The 21,729-nt window shown below is 33.9% G+C and overlaps 2 protein-coding genes across 2 annotated transcripts; both read right to left on the reverse strand.

The window, feature by feature from the left end:
* Positions 1 to 7,373: 7,373 nt before the first annotated feature.
* Positions 7,374 to 8,317, reverse strand: LOC123812598 (olfactory receptor 6C65-like). The gene is given in 2 exon segments (XM_045829376.1): positions 7,374 to 7,805; positions 7,808 to 8,317. Coding segments are annotated over 2 exon segments (942 nt in total).
* A 10,973-nt stretch (positions 8,318 to 19,290) lies between these two features.
* Positions 19,291 to 20,229, reverse strand: LOC123812786 (olfactory receptor 6C75-like). The gene has a single exon (XM_045829650.1). It carries the CDS (start codon positions 20,227 to 20,229, stop codon positions 19,291 to 19,293), a length of 939 nt encoding a protein of 312 aa, XP_045685606.1.
* Positions 20,230 to 21,729: the final 1,500 nt, after the last annotated feature.

The following is a 21,729-nucleotide window of genomic DNA, read 5'->3' on the forward strand; positions in this document are numbered from 1 at the left end:
GATCCACTCATTTACTGATGGACACTTACTTAACACAGACAAAGTCTCTTTTCTTTAAAATGATAATCAGAGGAAATATTTGAAAAATACTCAAGGAAGAGATAATTTTTCATCAGTCATTCTTTCTGCTTCATGCAAATTCTAATATTATAGGTAGAATTCTATATTCCTCAAATACCTAATGCTTCCCAAGGGAACCCAATTAAAGTGTGTTGCCAAAATTAATTGCATTGTACATGCACTAATAATGGTTTTTTGTCTCCAGGGAGATTTCTATAATGTTTCCCTTAATCAACAAACCCAATTGATGAAACAAGTGAACAAAATAGAATAAGAGACATGGAAATAAAGAACAAATTGACAGTGACCAGAGGAGCAGGAGGAGGAGAACAGGGAAAAGAAGGGAAAGAGTTGTCAAGGAATAGGTATAAAGTACCCATGGACAAAGACAATAGGGGAGGGGAGGATTGAATGTGGGAGATGAAGATGGGTAAGGTAGAGGAGAGTAATTGGGGAAAAATGAGGAAAACTGAATTTGAACAATAATAATAAAAAAAGGAAAGAAAAAGAAATTGAACAAGATACAAACAAAAAATAAATATTAAAACAAAAAATTCTTCTATAACATTATACTCCAAACTACTTATAGTGTGTCTGTTTCTTTTATAAAGGCTTTTTGGAAGTCCTATATTATTAAGCAATATCAGCAAAATCATAAAACACATAATCTTTGTTTTCTAAAACAAATTATTTTTGGAAATATACTCATTGTATTTTCTCATTTTCACAGATTGGATTTTTTTGATTGAGAAATGGATAGTTTATGACAGGAGGGATGCTGAACAAAATCTTTAATTTTAAATAGTGAGCGTACAAAAGTAAATTAGTTTTATAAAATATGTAAAAATGAAGGAATCATTTCTTATCTAAAACATTATAATAAATAATATTTTTTATTTAAGAAAAATAAGTGTAAACTATGACTCAAATCAATTAGGGACTACTGTAAAAATGAGTATGTTTTGTTAACCCACATTTTAATTTATCTTCTAAATCATAGAACTCCCACAATTCCTCTCTTTGAAATGCATCATGAGGGAATTCTGTCAATTCTTGCATTATTTGCTCTCCCTAGGGCTTCCTAAGTTTATCAGAGCTGAGCTCATAAATGTATCTCACTAGCTTCAGGAAGGAGTCAGGCAGCATTTTTTGTGCCCACCCAAGCTGTTAACAGCGGCTTTTCCACAGAAATGGCTGATCTTAGGTCATGCCTCACAACTTCCTATATCCTCCCAAACAAGCAACAGCTGGCCTCAGTGGGCCCACAGCTCCCTCACCTCTTGCTAAATGGCTCCAAACTTAACACTTGCAACAGCCAGCTTAGGTGCACAGCTTGGCTTCACCTGGGAAACTCCAAGGCCAGCACAAGTGGCAGTGATCTTGAATTGCTTTATAGATCATACAGAGTGGCCCCGGGGAAAAAAAAAGGTGGGAGCTGACCTAGGTCTGCAACACCTGGGGAAGCCCAGAGCCTAGACACCCAGTGGATAGCTACAGACCACATTGGAGCACCATCAGTCTCCCCCTTTATAGCTGATCTGCCACCGAAGGTGGAGGTTGGTGGTCAGTGGTAACAACCAGTTGTTGGAGCTGACTGGCCTGGGTAAAGCCCTCTCATTGACCTGCCAACAGCCATCAAGGTTCAACAAGAGGAGGATGTACTCAGTCCATATGAGGGCACACCTCAGGTATCCAGATTGGGTGATAGAGGAGGCCAGGCTACTGGATCCAACAGGACACCTACTACATTAGGCCATGCTACCAAGATAGGGAGTGATAGGAGCTCTGCCTACTACACAGAAACAAACACAGGGAGGATGCCAAAAAGAAGAGACAAAGAAACATGGCCCAAATGAAAAAAGATCAAAACTCCAGAAAGAGAACTAAACAAAATGGAAGTAAGCAATCTATCAGATGCAGAGTTCAAAATGCTGGTTATAATGATGCTCAAGGAACTTAGTGAGGACATTAAAAAAGCAGCATAAAAAAGAACCAGTCAGCAACAAAGCATACACTGGTTGACATAAAGAACAATTTACAGGAAACAACAATGGAGTGGATGAAGCCTAGAATCAAACCAGCGATTTGGAACATAAGGAAGCAAAAAAAAAGAAAAGAAAAGAAAAGAAAGAAAGAAGAAAGAAAGAAAAAAAACAACCACTCAGAACAACAAGAAATAAAAAGAATCCCAAATCAAAACCAAACCCTGAGGATCATGTAAGCAGCTTTGGGACAACTTCAAGCATTCCAATATTCACATCCTAGGGGTGGCCAGAAGGAGAAGAGAAAGAGCAAGAAACTAGAAATTTATTTGAAAAAATAATGAAAGGAAACTTCCCTAATTTGGTGAAGGAAATAGACATGCAAGTCCAGGAAGAACAGAGAATCCCAAACAAGATAGATGAAAAGAGGCCCACTCCAAGACACATAATTAAAATGCCAAAGTTTAAAGATACAGAGAGGATCTTAAAAGCAGCAAGAGAAAGAAAGTTAGTTACCTACAGGAGAGTTCCCATAAGACTGTCAGCTGATTTCTCTAAAGAAACTTTGCAGCCTGGAAGGGATTGGCAAGAAGTATTCAAAGTCATGAAAAGCTGGGACCTACTGCTAAGGTTGCTCTACTCAGCAAAACTATCATTTAGAATCAGAGGGCAGATAAAGAGCTTCCCAGACAAGAAGAACTAAAGGAGTTCATCTTCACCAAACCATTATTATATGAAATATTAAAGGTACTTACTTAAGAAAAAGAAAAAGATCAAAACTATGAAAATAAAATGGCAATGCATATCTATTAGCAATTGAACCTAAAAAATGAGCTCAGGAAATAAGAAAAATAGAGACAGAATCATGGATATGGAGAGTATTTTGATGGTTGCCAGATGGGAGAGGTGTGTGGGGGAATGGGTGAAGAGGTGAGGGGATTAGGAAGTACAAATAGGTAGTTACAGAATAGCCATGGGGATGTAAAGTACAGTGTAGGACATGGAGTAGCCAAAGAATTTATATATTCATGACCCATGGATGTGAACAATGGTGTAGGGATTGCCTGAGGGAGTGAGGGGTGCTGTTTGGAGGGGGACGGGTTAGAATGACATTCCCAAGATTTACAACAAACAGCAGCTCCAACAAGGGATTGGTATTTAAAATATATAAAGAACTCACACAACTGAGCATGAAAAAAACAAACAATCCAATTAAAAAATGGCAGAGAATCTGAATACACACTTCTCCCAAGAAGACATACAAATGGCCATGAGATATAAGAAAAATGCGCTTTACTAGCTATCAGGAAAATGCAAATTAAAACCACCCCACACCAGTTAGAATGGCTATTATCAACAAGGCAAGTAATGACAAGTGTTGGAGAGGTTGTGGAGGTAAAGGAACTCTCATTCACTGTCTGCAGTAAACTGGCACAGCCACTATGGAAAAAAGTATGGCAGTTCCTCACAAAATTAAGAATAGAATTACCACATGAACCAGCAACCCCTCTTCTGGTTATCTACCCCCAAATTTTGAAAACACTTATTTGCAACGATATATACACCCCTACATTCATTGCAGCATTATTCACTCTGGTCAAGATAGGGAAACAAAACAAGTGTCCCTTGATAGAAGATTGAATAAAGAAGATGTGGTACATAAATACAGTGGAATACTACTCAGCCATAAGCAAAGATGAAATACTGCCATTTGCGTGGCAATATGAATAGACCTTCAGAATATCCTCATTTTTTGCCATTGTTTTGGGATATCCTTTGATATTTGCCACTTATTAGATACCCTTGCTGGAATGTTTTTGTTTATTGTCACATATGCATGTTGGATATTTTCAGTTGTTTCTCTGCAACTATTGAGATAAGCTCTATTTGACAAAAATTAGTTAAAATTTTTGTATATTATTATATTTTTGCCATTTATCTTACGTTATTAATTTAAAATTTTTTTAATTTATTTATTTTAGAGAGAGGAGAAGGGAGAAATAAGGAGAGGGAGGGAAACATTATGGGAAACATTAGTTGGTTGCCTCTCATATGCTCCCTAACAGGGGACCAAACCCACAACCTAGGCTGTGCCCTGAGCAGCAATTGAACCAGTGACGTTTTGCTTTGTAGGACAACACCCATAAAGCATAGCTACACTCCTCAGGGCTTTGCCATTTATTTTAAAACATTGTAACTATATTCATTGTTGAGGTTAGTTACTGTTTTTTCCATATAATGTCTATTTTCTAGATTTGCTATAAGGATAATTCTCCTCATAGGATAAGTTAGAAAATATTCTCTATTCTAATATATTCTGGGATAGTTCATGTACAACTATTAATTTTGCTTTCTGAAACAATCTGCAGCATTCTCCAGTGAATGCAGAGTTTTCTTTGTTGAATATTTATTAATTTTAAGAAACTCTATTAATTTATTGTAGAAACTCTATTTCTACAATAGAGGTAAGCCTGTCATATCTATTTTTGAGTGAGTTTTTATTGTTTGTCTTTCAAAGAATTTTTCATTTTATTTATTTATTTTTAATTGGCATAATGTTTAAAAATCTCTGTGTTATCCACTGAATAACTGTGGAATATCAGTGATATAACCTTGACTATCCCTGATACTGGTAATTTGTATTTTCTCTGTATTCTTCATCATCAGTCTGGTTAAAAATTTATCAAATTTATGGTATTCTTAAGTAGCCTGATTTGGTTTAATTGATATTTTAAAATTTATTTTTCTGACTTTCATTAATTTCCACATTAATCTTTATTATCCTCTTTTATGTTTTGTGTGATACTGGACAGACTAAAAATACCCTGTTGTTGAGTGGAATATTCTAAAAATGTCAATTAAATCAATTTGGTTCATACTGCTGTTGAAGTCTTCCATATCCTTACCTGTTATTTTTACAATTTTTTTCTATAAGTTATTGAGCGGATTGAAACATCTGACTATACTTGTGCATTTGAGTGCCGAGTTGAACTACATAGTGTTAAATTCAACTACATTTGTCAAATTGTGGTTGGTATGCAACCATAGGTTGGTTTTGGATATGCAATTGTTAAAAATCATTGAAATAATTCTGTAGAAATCTATTGGGCATATACAAATTATAATGAATTTTATTGTATATTTTATTTGTAAATTATATTTGGAATTTTATAAAATGTGTATGTATATTTTTTTGATAACTGGTTGGTACACACTTACTAGCACACTATTTCTCTCTGCCCATACACACTGAAGGACCTGGACTTTACTGAGCACTACATTGCTTGACTCATGTGTCCCTCAATAGATACAAAGCAAGTATTTGGATTTACATAGATTCTCCAAAGCAATGAGTGAAAAATGAAAAGGCTTATAAAGCAAAGAGAGAAAAAATATATAATTTTGGAATAGTCAGAAAATTCATATGTAAAATTGAGTCCATTATACTTCTCAAATCTCACTGAAGTTACTATCAAATTGAGCAAAATCCTTTTTGCAAGCAGATGTGGTAAATGTTTTTGCTAAGATACAAAAATGTAAATATCATGTGGATGTTTTAGATATTAACACTCTCCAATAGTTTGTTAGCTTTACCTGCTTTTGATTAAGTACAATCCTGTTTCTATAAGCATTTGTTTGGAGAAGCCATTTTTTAATGGTAAAAAGAGAGAATCCAAGCACTGAGAATTTAAGTGAATATTAGGAAAAGTGTCTTGATGGTAAATTAAATGATGTTATGTGTTCATGTGTCACTTATGAAAGAAGATGGGAAAGAAGCAATTGGATGAATATTAAATGAAGGCTTATTTTTAGAAGTGTAGAGCTATAATTAAGAACTTATATGAAAAAATTGGGTCAAGGTTTGAACAGGGTAAACGTGTAAATCCACAGTCTCCAATGTCAACAAGAATTTTGAAAAAGATATATATTTTTAAAAATGCTGTAATCATACAAACAGTGAAAAAAATTTAGGGTATCATCAATATACCAGAGAATTTAAGAACTATCTGGGAGATAGAAAACATAATGTTTTAATTGCCAAAAAAGTGAAAAGAGGATATTGGATCTTAGGAAACCAAAGACATGCCAAGTTATTCCCAAGGGAACCTCAGATGAGCTCCAGGCTCAGCAACAACAAATAAAAAGAAAGTAATAGGTTATGAAGTGATAGGTTCATAATCATCAGTGTTGTTTATTAAAGATGCTTTGTGGTGATAGTATTGGGGTCTTACAGAAATATCAATGCCATATGTGCAGTAACATTGAAATTTTATAAAAAAACATTTAACAAGATATGTTATAATATTAAAGGATGGAAGTGGCAATGAACATATAACACCTATATCCCAAGTAGTATAGATAAACATTCATAATGTAAAAACTATAGGAGATACAAGGACAAGTAGAAGGACATTAGAAGTAGGAGACTTTTCCTCACAGAAAATCTCATTTTAATATTCTGTGCATATCCACTGGAATAAATAATTTTTCAAATTCCTGGATGATAACTTTTATTTAGCTTTAGGTTAGTGTCCAAAGGGAAAGTTCTTTGATGATTTTTTAAACTAAATTCTGGCATTCTTTTTAAATGGCATTCTCATTTATGGAACATCAAATTACACATGCTCAGAAAATTTCAGGGCATATAAATTTAAAAAGATAGTTTATAAAGGTGGAAAGAAGGGATTAGTCAAAGGATATGTATGAATGACCCATGGCCATGGAGAACAGTGTGAGGATTGATGGTGGAGGCAGAGGGTAGGCTGTGGGGAGGAGGGCAAAGAGGAAAAAATTGGGACAGTTTAATAGAACAACACTGAAAAACTTTTAAAAAAGATAGTTGAGCCAAGAGAGGTCAAAATGGTATAAATGAAGAAAAAAACCTGAAAGAAAAGGAAGTAGAATATAGTAATGGATGGAGAGATATAATAACATTTATGTTATGTAAGGCACAAGTTTCCTATTAAATAAACTTCAGGCCATAAATTTTTGCGGGGGACTAGCTATATACACTCTATTTTTTTTTCCATTTTAGGTCATCTTTAAAAAAATTGATTATTTGTTATTTTTTCAGTTGCAGTTTTCCCACTTTTTTCCCCGTTGTTCACCCCTACACCCCATTCCCACAGTTAATCCCGGCCCCCATTGTCCATGTGTATGAGTTCTCTGTTTGTGTTCCTTTGCTTGCCTCTTCCCCTTCTTTTTCCCATTATTCCTCTTTCCCCTTCCCTCTGGGTGTTCTGTATTTCCAAGTCTCTGGTTCTATTTTGCTCATTTGTTTGTTTTGTTGATTAGGTTCCACTTATAGGTGAGATCATGTAGTATTTGTCTTTATGATAAAAATTTATTTGAGAAGCATTTTTTTACCAAGTTCTTAAAGGACTGCTTTACCTGTTGGTTCCTCAAGGAGTAAATAAATGGATTTAGCATTGGGGCAACAGAAGTATTGAGCACTGCTATACCTTTAGTCAAAGCCACTCCTTCTTTTGCCGAAGTTTTGACGTACATGAAAATGCAACTTCCATAAGAAATAGAGACAACAATCATGTGTGAGGAACAAGTGGAAAAGGCCTTTTTTCTTTGCTCAGCAGAAGGGATTCTCAGAATTGTTTTAAGGATGAATGCATAGGAAAGAATCACCAATGTTAAGGTTACCATGAGTGTGAATAGTGCTAGAAAAAATCCCATGAGCTCTAGGAATGCTGTGTCTGTGCAGGAGATCAGCAGCATAGGAGAAGAGTCACAGATGAAGTGGTCACAATGATGTTGGAGTCACAGAAATCCAGCTGAAGTCCCATGATCACAGGTGGAAAAATAATGAGAAATCCAGCCAGCCAAGAACTAATTACCAGCTGGTTACAGGTTCTGCTATTCATTATTACTGTGTAATGCAGTGGCTTACAGATAGCCACATACCGATCGTAGGACATAGCAGTCAAAAGGAAAAATTCTGTTGAACCAAGAAGAATGGAGAAAAACACCTGGGCCATGCATGAATTATAGGAAATGGTCATATCCCCTGTTACAATGCTTACCAGGAATCTAGGAATGCAAACTGTGGTGAATAAGACTTCTAGAAAAGAGAAATTCCTAAGGAAAAAGTACATGGGGGTTTTGAGGTGCATATCTATCAGAGTAAGGGTGATAATTGTCATGTTTCCAGTTATACTCAGTATATATGTGAAGAATAGAAATAGAAAAATTAAAGCATTTAGCTCTGGGTCATCTGTTAGTCCCAGAAGAATGAACTCTTTCACAGATGTTTGATTTTTCATTTCTTATTGCTGACTTCTTCCATGTCTGTAAATGCATACAAAAAACAAAGGTTAATGAGTACAAGATTACTTTTTCTTTAAAATCAACTCTGCTGGCTTAAGAAAGATATAATGGGATGGGCCAATAAGTTAGCTGCCAAGTTTTACTGAATTGTGAAAATATATGTGAGCCAGGGTGAAGACAGTTATACATAGTACCTACCTTGTCGATCACTACTTATTTAATATTAAATGAGTCACTAATAGGTCTAATAAATATATCTATACGAGAAATATATACTTATCAAATGTGTTTTACTTTCTTTTAAAAATTTGTTCATATGTGTATGAAAATTAGGTATAAAATATAATATATAATTTTATTTTTATTAGAATATTTTACCAATGTCCACATGTTCTAATGATTCTCTGAAGACATTTTGGAGTTTGTTTTTTAGGTATTTGTGACAATTTTTTCAAGATATTTCATGTCTGCCCTGCCTGTGTAGAGAATTAATAACTTAACAAAAGAATCAGGGCCTAAAAAACTAATACACACACATATATTTATACATATATATTCCTAAACAAACAAACACAATGTAAAGTTTTATCTTTTTGAATTATATAATAATGTATTGCTTTTTAGAAGGGATTCTAACACCCAAAGTTAAGTGATCTAAATTATAAACTGATAAGAAAATGGAAGAAATAAGTGAGGTGAGAAATAAAAAATATACTTACAATTATATAATCTTATGTGGTAGCAATTTGACTGCTGAAACCAAAATATTCTGTTGCCTTACTTAATTCTCAGTGTTTGAGGCTTATTTTGTAGCATTTCATGGACTTCGCAGCTTATTTCTGCCTTTGATTTTCTTAAGTAATAACATACTTTTGTAGTGTGTAGGTAGAATTTGCTGGGATGATACTGTTGCATAGAGTGAGGCAGAGCATACAGAAGAATAAGTCAAGTACAAAATTCTTGAAGTAAGGAGGCCCTGATAGAAAGATGACATAGTCCCAGTTGCTGGTAGAAGGTGCTACATGCAGAGTGCAAGCAAGGTATTCAAGAGGTCCTGCAACTTATGATCAAGGAAAGAGTTGGTGACATGGTGGCAAAAGTTCTATGGGTGGTCCCAAATAGTCAATCTATATTCAGTCTGAAAGACTGAAATTCAGGTAGTTTTGCAACATTTTTCCTTGTGTAACTGTAGCCCTGGTACTAAGTCATTTAGGAGCAAAGCTAGAATCTTGGAAATGGGAGAGGGAAGTAGAAAGTAAGGCCCTGTCTTAAGTTTTGAACAGGTGACATAGCAGAATCAGTGGCTAAACTTTCTTGGAACGTAGGTAACACTCCCCCCAAAACTAAATACATAAAAGAAAAAGAAAGTGAGAAAGGAAAAGTGAGGGATCATGAAAATAGCAGTGAAATAGGTAACAAAGGTGAGAATGTTTTATTTTTTTTGGTTAAGTAAAGCTTTTAGTTCATAAGACAAGGGCTCAAAACCATGAGTGAAAATCAGGGAATAACAGCTATGGAAAAGAGGTGAGCTGCATGGCATAAGAGTAAAAGTTTGTGAGAGAGAAAATGCTCGAAATGTAAAGAACTATCTCCAGTTGCACAATCCAAAGCCAAGCATTTAGTTATCTCTTGTTTTCCAAAATTTACATAAAAATAACATCCTAATCTTAGATGCTAGGAAAATCTTACTCTGCTCTCAGTAACTTTAGTAAAAGGAAGATGGGTTATAATTATTTTTTACATGCTTTACCTTACAGCAGGAAGACTTGGTTTTCTAACGATTGTTTCCAAAACTGACTGGTTTTATAATTTTTTTTCTAAAAAGGTCACAGGGGACCCTTGAAGAAAAACAGAGGTAAATGTCTCTAAAGAGGAATGGCACAGATGAGTGCACTCTAAATTTTGTTGAATAATTTTAATTAGGTATCCTTGGGAGGTGAGTTTTTAAAAAACATTTAGCATGAGAGGTATACAATGCAAAGAACAGTAAAGATTTTAATTTAAGCAACTTAGACCACTGGGCAATACCACCAAATCTAAAACCTTGCAAAAATAACACACAGACACACAGACACACACAAAACTACAGACCAATGTCTCTGATGAATGTAGATACAGAAATCCTATACTAAATACTAGCAAATAGAATACAACAATACATTAAAAATTATACATGATGATTACAGGGCAGGGTCATCAAGGAACATGTAGAAAGGACACATGGACAAGGCCAAAGGGGACAGGATCCAGGGTGGGGGGCTGGAATGGGTGGGGCAGGGGGGGAGTGGTGGGGTGAAAATAGAGACACCTGTACTTGAGCAACAATTAAAAAAATTAATGCAATTGACTGTAAAAATTGTATGTCACAATCAAATTTCAGGGGCACACAGATGGTTCAAATTACAGAAACAAATCAATATAATGTATTATGTTAACAAAATAAAAGATAAAAATCATACAGCCTAATGAATAAATGCAGAAAAACAATTGATAAGATACATCATCCATTAATCATTAAAACACTCAATAACATGGGTATAGAAGGAAAGCACCTCAGCTTAGTAAAGGCCATATATGACAAACCCTAAGCTAACATACTCAATGGTGAAAAATTGAAAGCTTTTTCTCTAAGATAAGATACAAGACAAGGATGCCCACTCTTACCACTTTTACTTAACGTAGTACTAGAAGTCCTAGCCAGGGCAATCAGGCAAGAGAAAGAAATAAAAGGCATCCAAATTGGAAATGAAGAAGTAAAAGTGTCAGTTTTTGCAGATGAAATAATTATTTATATAGAAAATCCTAACAACTCCACCAAAATATTATTAGAAACAATAAAAAGTACAGTAAATTTTCAGGATACAACATCAATGCACAAAAATCCACTACTTTTCTATATACTAACAATGTACCTTCAGAAAAAGAAATGAAAAATTTTCTTCTGCAATTTCAACCAAAAGAGTAAAATACCTAGGAATAAACTTAACAAAGGATTGGAGGACCTACATACTGAAAACTACAAAGCACTAGTAAAAGAGATTGAGAAAGAAACCATGAAATAGAAGGATATTCTGTGTTCATGGACTAGAAGAATCAATATTATTATAGTAGCCAAAGCTATGTATAAATATACATATTTAATACAATCCTCATGAAATTCTTAAAGTCATTTTTAAAATAAATATAACAAAAAATCATCAGATTTTTATGGAACTACAAAACACCTCAAAAAGCCAAATCCTGAGATTTTCTCAAAGCAATCCTGAGAAAAAAGAACAAAGCCAGAGGTATCACACTACCTCACTTCAAATTATACTACAGAGCTACAATAATCAAAACAGCATGGTGTTGGCAGAAAAACAGACACAAAGACCAATGGAACAGAATTGAAAATCCAGAAATAAAGCTACATGTTTATGAGCAAATAATTTTCAACAAAGGAGCCAAAAACATACAATTGAAAAAAGCAAGCCTCTTCAATAAATGGTGCTGGAAAAATTTGAAAGCCACATGCAAAAGAATAAAACTAGACTACAATTTGCTCCACATACAAAAATTAATTCTAACTAGATCAAAAACCTAAATATAAGACCTGAAACAGTAAATTACATAGAAGAAAGCATTGGTATCTCTCATTATTTTTATCATTGTCCTGGGAAGAAGCTTGATCCACCAATAAAATCACATGTATTTTATTTGAATAACCATAAATAAATATGGGAAATTTTTTCTAAGAAAAATCGAAGGGAAAAAAGTCCTTGGAGATAGAAAACACTAAGGGATGCACACTATGTTTAAGCAGAACCATTTTAGTTAGATGACTTTGGATGACATTACTTGAGATGGCTAAGAACAATTAAATGTTAATCAGGGGACTCTGTTTTAGCCCATGGATGTAGAAACACCATATGATCTCACTCATATGTAGAATCTAAAGAACAAAATAAACTGATGAACAAATGAAAATCAGAGGCATGGATACATGGAATAGGCTTACAGATATCAGAGGACAGTGGATAGGGGGCACTGGAAGAGATTAGCCAAAGAGTGCATATACATGTATGCATAGCCCATGAACACAGACAACAATGTGGTAAAGACGAGTTGGAGGGAGGTGAGGGAGGCTGGGTGGAGGGAAGCAGAGGTGGGGAAATGGGGGTCATCTCTAATAGTGTAAACAATAAATAAAATAAAATAGTTGGAAGTTGAAGAAAATGGAAAAGTGTCTACTTTTTTTACAACATAAAAAACCTTTAAACTACAAATTAAGCTTGTAAATGATTGAGCATTCAGGTAGAGATTTTACTTATTTTATTTTTTTATTGTTGTTCAATTACAGTTGTCTCTATTTCTCCCCATTACTCTCCCCCGCCCAACTCTACCCCATCTCCCACATTCAATCCTTGCCCTCCATTGTCTTTGCTCATGGGTCCTTTATATAAGTTCCTTGATGACCCTTTCCTTTCTTTATCCCCTTACCCTCCCCCGCTTTCTGGTTATTGTTAGTTTGTTCTTTATTTCCATATCTCTGTTTCTATTTTGCTCACTTGTCTTTTTGTTGTTAATTTTGTGACAAATTACTATATGCTAAGTATGGCTAGCAGGAGAGCATGTTGCCATTAGAGGTTACGAACAGAAGGTGTGAACTCTCTTCTACATGTTTTCTCTAGGAAGTCCACCAGGGAGAATCCTGAGCCAGCACTCTCCATAGCATATTTTTTAAGTATGTTCCACATACAAGTTATATCATGCAGTATTTCTCTTACTCTGGCTTATTTCACTTAGCATAATACCCTCCAGATTCATCCATGCTATTGCAGGATTTCTTTTCTTTCCTTTTTTATTTTTTATGACTGGATAAGGTTCCATCAATCTTTGGTTGTTTCCACATTATGATTATTGGAAATAATGCTGCAATGAACACGTGGGGGCAGTTATTGCTTCCGGAAACTGATTTCATTTCCTTCAGGTGTAATTCCAGTAGTGCAATTGCTAAATTATATAATAGTTTCATTTAAAAATTTGAAAGGAACCCCCATACAGTTTTCCATAGTGGCTGTGCTAATTCATATTCCCACCAACACCATACAAGGCTTTGTTTTTCTCCACCTCCTCCTCACAAACACTGGTCATTGTTTGTAATTGTAATACGTGAGGTGATGCCTCCTTATGGTTTTGATTTGCATTGTTCTTTTTTATGTTTTAAAGCATAATATTTAATTTAGCACCTATGAACCCTTTAATCAGATGATTAGTGATTTTCAGTACCTTTTCATGTGACTGTTGGCCATTCATGACTTCTTTGAAAAAAATGTCTCTGTAGGTCCTTTACCTCATAATGTATTTTTATTATCATTTAATGACAATGAAATCAATAGTGATGGGTTCTTTGTCATTTCTGATTAATTTGTGTCTTCTTTCTTTTTTGTTTAGGGTGACTTGAGATTTGTCAATATTAAGAATTCTTTTGACTCAAGGATTTTAGTTACATTAATTTTTATTTATTTTCTGTTTCCTGTATTCTGTTTTTTTCTGCCTTAAATGGCTCTTTCTATAGTTTCTAAGTATATATAATTTGTCCAAAATTAATATTGCTATTCTAGCTTTCTTTTGACTAGTGTTAGCAGAATATATCCTTTCCGTTCCCTTGCTTTTAGCCTAACAGATTCTTTATATTTAAATTCAGGTTCTTGTGGATAACACATACTGAATTTGGTTTTCTTAATCTTCTGTGTCAATCTGTCTTTTAATTTATGTAGCTAAAATTCAGAGTTAAAATAATCATTGAGATAGCTGAGCTCATGTCTATTGTTTGTTGATATTATTAATTTATTCTTTGCTCTTTTTTCTGTTTTTAATTGAAAATTTATATAGTTCCCTTTTATTTCCCCTATTAGTATATAAATTATAGCCTTTAAATTTTTTAAATTATTCCTCTAGAGTTTATAGTATTTATTTTTATACTAATCTGTGTCAACCTTCAAATAACACTATATATTTTCATGTGTAGGGTGATACCTTAGAGTATCCTCAATTACTCCATCCCATCTTTTATGACACTGATGTCAATCATTTCATGTACCAATATCTTACAACCAGTATAGTGATATTATAGATTTGAACAAACACTTAAGTTTTAGTTAATGAAGATAAAAGTGATTTTATTTTAACTTTAGTTATTTCTTCTTCAATGTTTCTCCTTTCTTATGGGGTGTTGGACATTTTTTGCAGGTCAAGTCTGCTGGTGATGAATTCATTTAGTTTTCTTTGACAAAGTCTTCTTTATCTTTCACTTTTGAAAGATAATTTAACTGGATATATGTAGGTTAGTGGTTTTTCTCTTTAAACACTTTAGATATTTCATTCTAGTCTCTTCTTGCTTATATATTTTCTGATTAAAAGTATGTTGTAATTTTCACCTTCTCTATAGAAAAACTATATTTTCCCCTCTCTGGATTATTTTTTGCTTTTCTTTTTCTTTTTACGCATTTTGAATACGGTGTAGTATTTTTTCTTTTTTGCTGTTTATTCTTCTTGGTGTTCTTTAATTTCTTGTATTTGTTTTTTGGTTTCAGTCATTACTTTTAGAAAATTCTACAGCCATTTATTTCTTCAAATACGCATACTTCCTTTTCACTCTTACCTCTCTCTTCCCCTTCTGACATCCCAATTATTTATATTTTACACAGTTTGGAATTGTCCCATAATCTTTGGGTGCAGTGCTCTGTTGCTGCTAAATTCTTTTTTCTCTTTACATTTGTTTGATAAGTTTCTACTGAGCTATCTTCAAGAATCACTGATTATTTCCTCTGCCATGTCCAATATATTTCTATACTAATGTGCCTATCAAAGGTATTTTTTGTTTAATGGAACTTATTGGAGTGGAATTTGTTCACCAGATCATACAGGTTGCAAGTGTACAGTCCAAAACATCATCATCTGCACACTGGATCATGCTCACACAGCCCCAAGCAAAGTCCTTTCTCTTCCCCATTTCACCCCATCACTTTGTTCACCTCCACCTATTCTTCATCTCCCTTTCCCTCTGGATATTACACTGTACCTGTATGTGTCATATATATATATATATTATACACACACACACATATATGACACACACACACATATATGTGTAATCTGAGGTGGTGGAGAACTAGGGGAAGGGTCATCTAGGAACCTATAAGTGAAACCTAATCAACAAAACAAACAAGCAAGCAAAATATAATCAGAGACATTGAAATAAAGAACAAATTGACAGTAACCAGAGGGAAGGGTAAAATAAATAACAAGGCAGGGGAGAACTAGGGGAAGGGTCATCAAAGAACATGTATAATGGACACATGGACAAAGCCAAAGGGGGTACGATTGAGGGTACCCCCATTAGTGGGTATGGCCCACTAATTTTGATAGTGGGGGAGATTGTGCACATTGGAGGGGAGCAGGGAGTATGCAGGAATCTCTGTTTCTTCCCCTCAATTGTTCTGGGATCTTTGAAATACTTTAAAATAAAGTCTATTTTTCAAAAATTATTTAAAAATATCATCAGATCACTCAATTATATTTTCCTTTACCATTCAGTTCCCTTATATGCTTTTTAGTAATCTTAATAAAAAATGAAAGGAGGAATCTTTTTCCTTATTTAAATTTATTTTTATTGTATTTTATCCTTACCATTTATACTTCTTATACCTTCTTCTACCTGCACCCACCCTCCCCAACCTCCACAATCAACAATTGAATATGCTAAAAAATCTATTCACATAGTTCCTAACTAATGCATAGTTCTGAACAGTAATTCTTTTCATGAGCAGCTTTCCTTACTAATATGTTTTCCTACACAGAGAGAAAACAGACCATGTTTTATCCAATATTCTCTAAATGTTATTTCTAATGAAAATTAATTTCATTTGACTATCCATTCAAATTATTATTTAAAGCAAAAATTAATATTCTTTCTGTGCTCTTTGACAATTTCTCCCCTGCCTTCTTTGTCTCCTTTCTCATGGTGGAATTCTATGAAATTTCAATTTAATGAGGGATTGAAGATAGAATTATTAAAGGACTGTATTTAAAAATTTCCCTTAGGAAAATGGACACAACTGTACTTGAACAACAATTAAAAAATTTAAAAAATTCCCTTAGCACTGTATGAATTAGAAATAAATAAAAATAACAATATTATGAAAGCAAATGGATAAAATAAAAAGTAGTTATAGAGAAATGGCAAATGCCACCAACACTCATAAGTTATAAAGTTACTGCTAAATTTTAAAAATGTGGTTTACATTTTATAGAAATACAGGTAAGTAGACTGTCTTAGAAAATGGTACAACCTTTATTCTTACTAGAGGAATTTATCAGTTAAGTGCAGGAAGTCTGGTTGAGATCAAGGCAGAAATGTGATGGACAGTACAAAGTAATAGCATCTTGCTTTCCTAATCCAATTTTCTACTGACTTTGTTTTCCTTCAAAATATTTTTATATTTAAGACAAAAACTAAGGACTTCCACAATTTTCTGATTACTTGATTGCTGCTGAGATTTTATAATCAATAACTCTTCATGACTGTAACTTTTTCTTCAGCCAATCATCACTTGTTATTATGATACCAAGATACTCAATTGTCCACAAATGATTGTTATCCAGTTGAGAGCATTTTGTAACATCCAGGATTCGAAGAAGATCCCATGGTAATGTGAGTTAATGATGCTTGAACGTACAATAATATTAAAAACTTTTATTCTAAACAATCATTTAACTTTATGTTTGCCAGAATCAACTTTAAAGATGATTATTAACCAATGAAAATAAATGACTTTATGTCTTCTACAATCACAATACAATGTGGCAGTAACTGCCATGTAATTAAAAGAAGGTTATAGAACAAATGTATTTTGTGTAATCATTACATATTTGTAATTTTCCCTGTTAAAGGAAAACTATTTTTGAAACTTTACCATGTGATATTAGATATGAGTATACTTTTTGAAACCCTCTAAAAACATTACCTTCAACATACTCACGTATCTGATATGTTTCTCACCAAACCTCACATTTGCAAACAGAGCTTCATTGTTTCACAACACTTTAAAATAGTATTTCACTTTAAAGCATAATAATATTTCTTTTGGAAAGATCTATAGTAATTTTCATATGTTTATACATATTGACTTAGAATATAAGAATTAACTTCTTTAAATATGCTTCTATTAATCAACAAGATCAACTTTCTCTTACCCTCTTATTTTCTTCTCTTTCTCTTCTGTCTATCTATATACCCATTTATCATGTGTATCACACATGTAGTGTACATGTGTTTAGTTAACATTTGCATGTTGCTCTTCCACACTCTTAATTTTTCACTTTGCTTGTATACTCGCTATAATTTTACAAAAGCAAACTTGCACTGTTTCATTTATTTATAAATAACTCCAATAAATAATCCATAATCAAATAAAATTATTTTTAATTTTTCATTTTGTGGTAGTATTACCTTGTATTTGAAGAAATGCAACCCATTCCTTGAAAGCACAATGGAAAGAAAGAGGTGAATGCTTAAGGACACACTTGTCTATGAGCAATAAGAGAAAGAATTTCTACTGTGGCTTGGAAAATATGTAGAGCTCTTTACATTAAGCTATATGTCAGAAGACCAAGCTGAAAATCAACAAAGTCAAAATACAGTTACCCTCTATCTAATTAGAATTCTACCTACTGTGCCAAGACAACCATTTTTTTATTCATTAGAGTTGAGGGACTCATTAACTACAGGAACTAGACTTGAACTTGAGTGAGGGAGGCAGAGCCAACTGTGAAAGGGACAGTAGAAATATAAAGACAGTGTTGTAGCTTTGCTAATAAAGGAAAACTGAGGCATAAGCAATTTACATATTATCATTTCTAGGATACTCCCTGGAGTCAATTTCTCACACCATTCTAGGTTCTGAGTTTGTCATTTTTTCACATCAGTAAAAAAGACCATTTTTTTGTATCAGCTAAAAAAGTCTGAATACAAAGTGAATTTTATCAAAGTAACTTAATTTGCCTTTGTAGACCATAGTTTTTCTTTCCAATCATGATGGGCAGATATATGGATATCTTTAGTGAAAAAAATCTATTATTTTACGGAATATTAGCAAAGAAAAAATAAGGTAAATTTTGTCTTCTCTATTGCATTGAAACTTTGCAATTTTTAAAAGGAACCCAATAAAAAAATCAATATAACCTCACTTCTCTTTTTTGATAGCACATTTAATTTCTATTTAATTTTTCTAATGTTTTAACTATATTTTATTGATAATTCAAGTAGACATTTTAATAATTTTTAAAATTATATAACATGATTTTTGGAGATACAGAAGAATGCATTTGAGAGACTTTTATTAATATTATTTCACATACATTTTATATTTATATGAGGTTTTTAGTGTCATATCATATAATATGTATTGAATTAATTCATAATCTCTTGTGATGTGAGAGGTTATTGATTTACATATTTAGTTACATAGGTGAGAAATTTACCATCATCTATTATAATTTTAAATACTTAGGACCCAGTTTCTAGGCTAATAGGAATTACAGGCAAAATATAACTAAAGACACTGAAATAGAGAACAGGCTGACAGTGTCCAGAGGGGAGAGGGGAGGGAATTTCAGGGAAAAGGGGGAAGGGTTTGCAGGAACAAGTATAAGAGATATGTGGACAAAAACAAGGTGGGGGTGGAAATGGGAGGAAGGTGGGGAGGGCTGAGAGGGTGGGCTGGGATGGGAGTAAAAGGCAGAAAACTGTACTGGAACAACAATTAAAATTTTAAAAAGAAAGAAAAAAAGAAAAACAGGCATCGATGGTATATAAACATATCTGACTAAAAGGAAGAAATGAGGCATTTAGATAATTTATCTGGAGAAGAGCAGAAAGTTTTAATTCAGCTTTGCTTTCAGGGGGACACATTTCACATAATCACTTTCATTTATTTGAAAAAAAGACCATTCTCTGGATCATGTTCTTAAAGGTTTGCTTCACTTGCTTATTTCTTAGTGTATATATGAAAGGATTCAAGACAGGAGCCACTGACGTATTGAGCACAGCCACTCCTTTGCTTAAAGTCACCCTCTCCCTTGCAGAAGGCTTAATGTACATGAAAATGCAACTACCATAACTGAGGGAGACAACTATCACATGGGAGGAACAAGTGGAGAAAGCTTTTTTCCTTCCACCCATGGAAGGAATTCTCAGAATTGTCTGGATAATAAATATGTAGGAAATAGTTACTAGTGTTAAGGAGACCATGATTGTTATAACAGCTAAAACAAATGCCATGAGTTCTAGAAAGTGAGTGTTTGTGCAAGAAAGCTGCAGAACTGGAGAAGAGTCACAGAGAAAATGATCAATTATATTGGAGGCACAGAAATCCAATTGCAGTATCAGAATTATTGGTGGACAGGTGATCAGCAATCCCATAAACCAGGAGCTAAGGATGAGAAAGGTGCAGACCCTGCTGCTCATGATGGTGGTATAATGCAGAGGCTTGCAGATGGCCACGTAGCGGTCATAGGACATGGCAGCCAGAAAGTAAAATTCCGTCACCCCAAACAAAATGAAAAAAAAAAGCTGAACCACACAACCATTATAGGAAATCGTTCTATCCCCGGTCACAATAGTGACAAGGAATCTGGGAATGCAGACTGACGTGAATAATATTTCTAAGACTGAGAAATTTTGAAGGAAGAAATACATTGGAGTCTGTAGATGGGGATCTGAAAGGGTGAGGATGATAATGATGAGGTTCCCGGCCACACTTAGCACATAGTTAGTGAGCAGAAATGTGAAAAGTACAACCTGCCACCTTGGGTCATTAGTCAATCCAAGAAGAATAAACTCTGTTACTTCTGTGTAATTTCTCATTATTTTCCCTTTTTTCAATGATACACTGTGTTTTAGCTGTAAAATAGATGAAGAAATAAGAAAGCCATGGTACTACAAAGAAACACACACATGTACACACTCTTTATTTTTATTTATTTTCTTCTGTCTTTTTTCAGTTATATTTTATTGATTATGCTATTACTGTTGTTCCATTTTTTTTCCCTTTGCCTTTCTCCACCCAGTGCTCCCTATTTCCTCAGGCAAAACCCCACCACTGTTAATGGGTCATATATATAAGTGCTTTGGCTACTCCATGTCCTATACTGTACTTTATATCCTCATGGCCATTCTGCAGCTACCTATTTGTGCTTCTTAATCCCCTCACCACTTCACCCATTCTCCCCCTTCTCTCTCCAATATGGCAACCTTCTGGTAACTAACTTCTTTTCTATGTCTTTGAAAGTCTCACTTTTTCTTTTTTTTTTAAGATTTTATTTATAGAGAGAGGGGAAAGAAGTGAGAAAGGGAAAGAAACATCCATGTGTGGTTGCCTCTTCTGTGCCCCCTACTGAAAACCTGGTCCACAACCCAGGCATGTGCCCTGACTGAGACTTAAACCGGCAACCCTTTGGTTCTCAGACAGCACCCAATCCACTGAGCCACACTACTTTTTAAAACAATCATTGCTGCCCTGACTGGTGTGGCTCAGTTGGTTGGGCATAATTCCACTAACTGAAAGGTCAAGGGTTCCATTCTGGTTAGGGCACATGCCTGGGTTTCAGTCCAGTCCCCAGTCAAGGTGTGTATAAGAGGTAACCAATTGATGTTTCTCTTGCACATCAATGTTTCTCTTCCTCTCCTTCTCCCTCCCTTTTATTTTCTCTAAAAATACATAAATTTAAAAAAATCATTGCTGCCTTTTACTTTTAGAGAAAGATGACTTTGTAGTATACAGAAACAAAATACTTTTTAAAATTTTGTTTTATGTTATGGCATATATTAAGTCATTATTCCTATATTTTCTTTATTGTATTCTCACATGTTTCTGTGTAAATATCTATTCTCTGAACATTTTGATATATTCCTGAAAACAAAGAAACAACAAAAAAAAGGTTATTACCCTTCTCAAATAAAACTCTGAGAGCTTTTCCAGCATACCACAACAGTCTTTGTAGATAGGTATTTTTTGTTGCTCTCTATGTACTTTTTCAATTTTTCTATTTTGAACAAGCATTTCATTCTTTTTCTCTATTCAAATTTTTACAATCTATGAAGAAAATACAGTTGCCCTTTGGTACCATAATGAGTTCCTGATAATAGTGTACAGAGGTATTTAATTAATGGCAGGGTACCCAATCTAATTCCAATATCTGCAAGGTAATCTAATTTTAATTAAAAATCTCTTTTAATGGCTTTTTATAAGATTGTAAATATATTCTTGAGTGTATTTTTATATAGTGCTTACTTATCACAAGTCTGCTCCTGATACTAAAGCAGAAGTTTCACTTAAGTTCTAATTTTATTTTTGTAAACTGCAAG

The sequence above is a fragment of the Phyllostomus hastatus genome, unplaced genomic scaffold, assembly GCF_019186645.2.
Source record: "Phyllostomus hastatus isolate PE091 unplaced genomic scaffold, TTU_PhHast_1.1 phas_scaffold_93, whole genome shotgun sequence".
Taxonomy (NCBI): domain Eukaryota; kingdom Metazoa; phylum Chordata; class Mammalia; order Chiroptera; family Phyllostomidae; genus Phyllostomus; species Phyllostomus hastatus.

What these genes read in the sequence shown, in the direction of transcription:
- LOC123812786 (XM_045829650.1), bottom strand. Translation starts at nt 20,229, where the DNA reads ATGAGAAATTACACAGAAGTAACAGAGTTTATTCTTCTTGGATTGACT.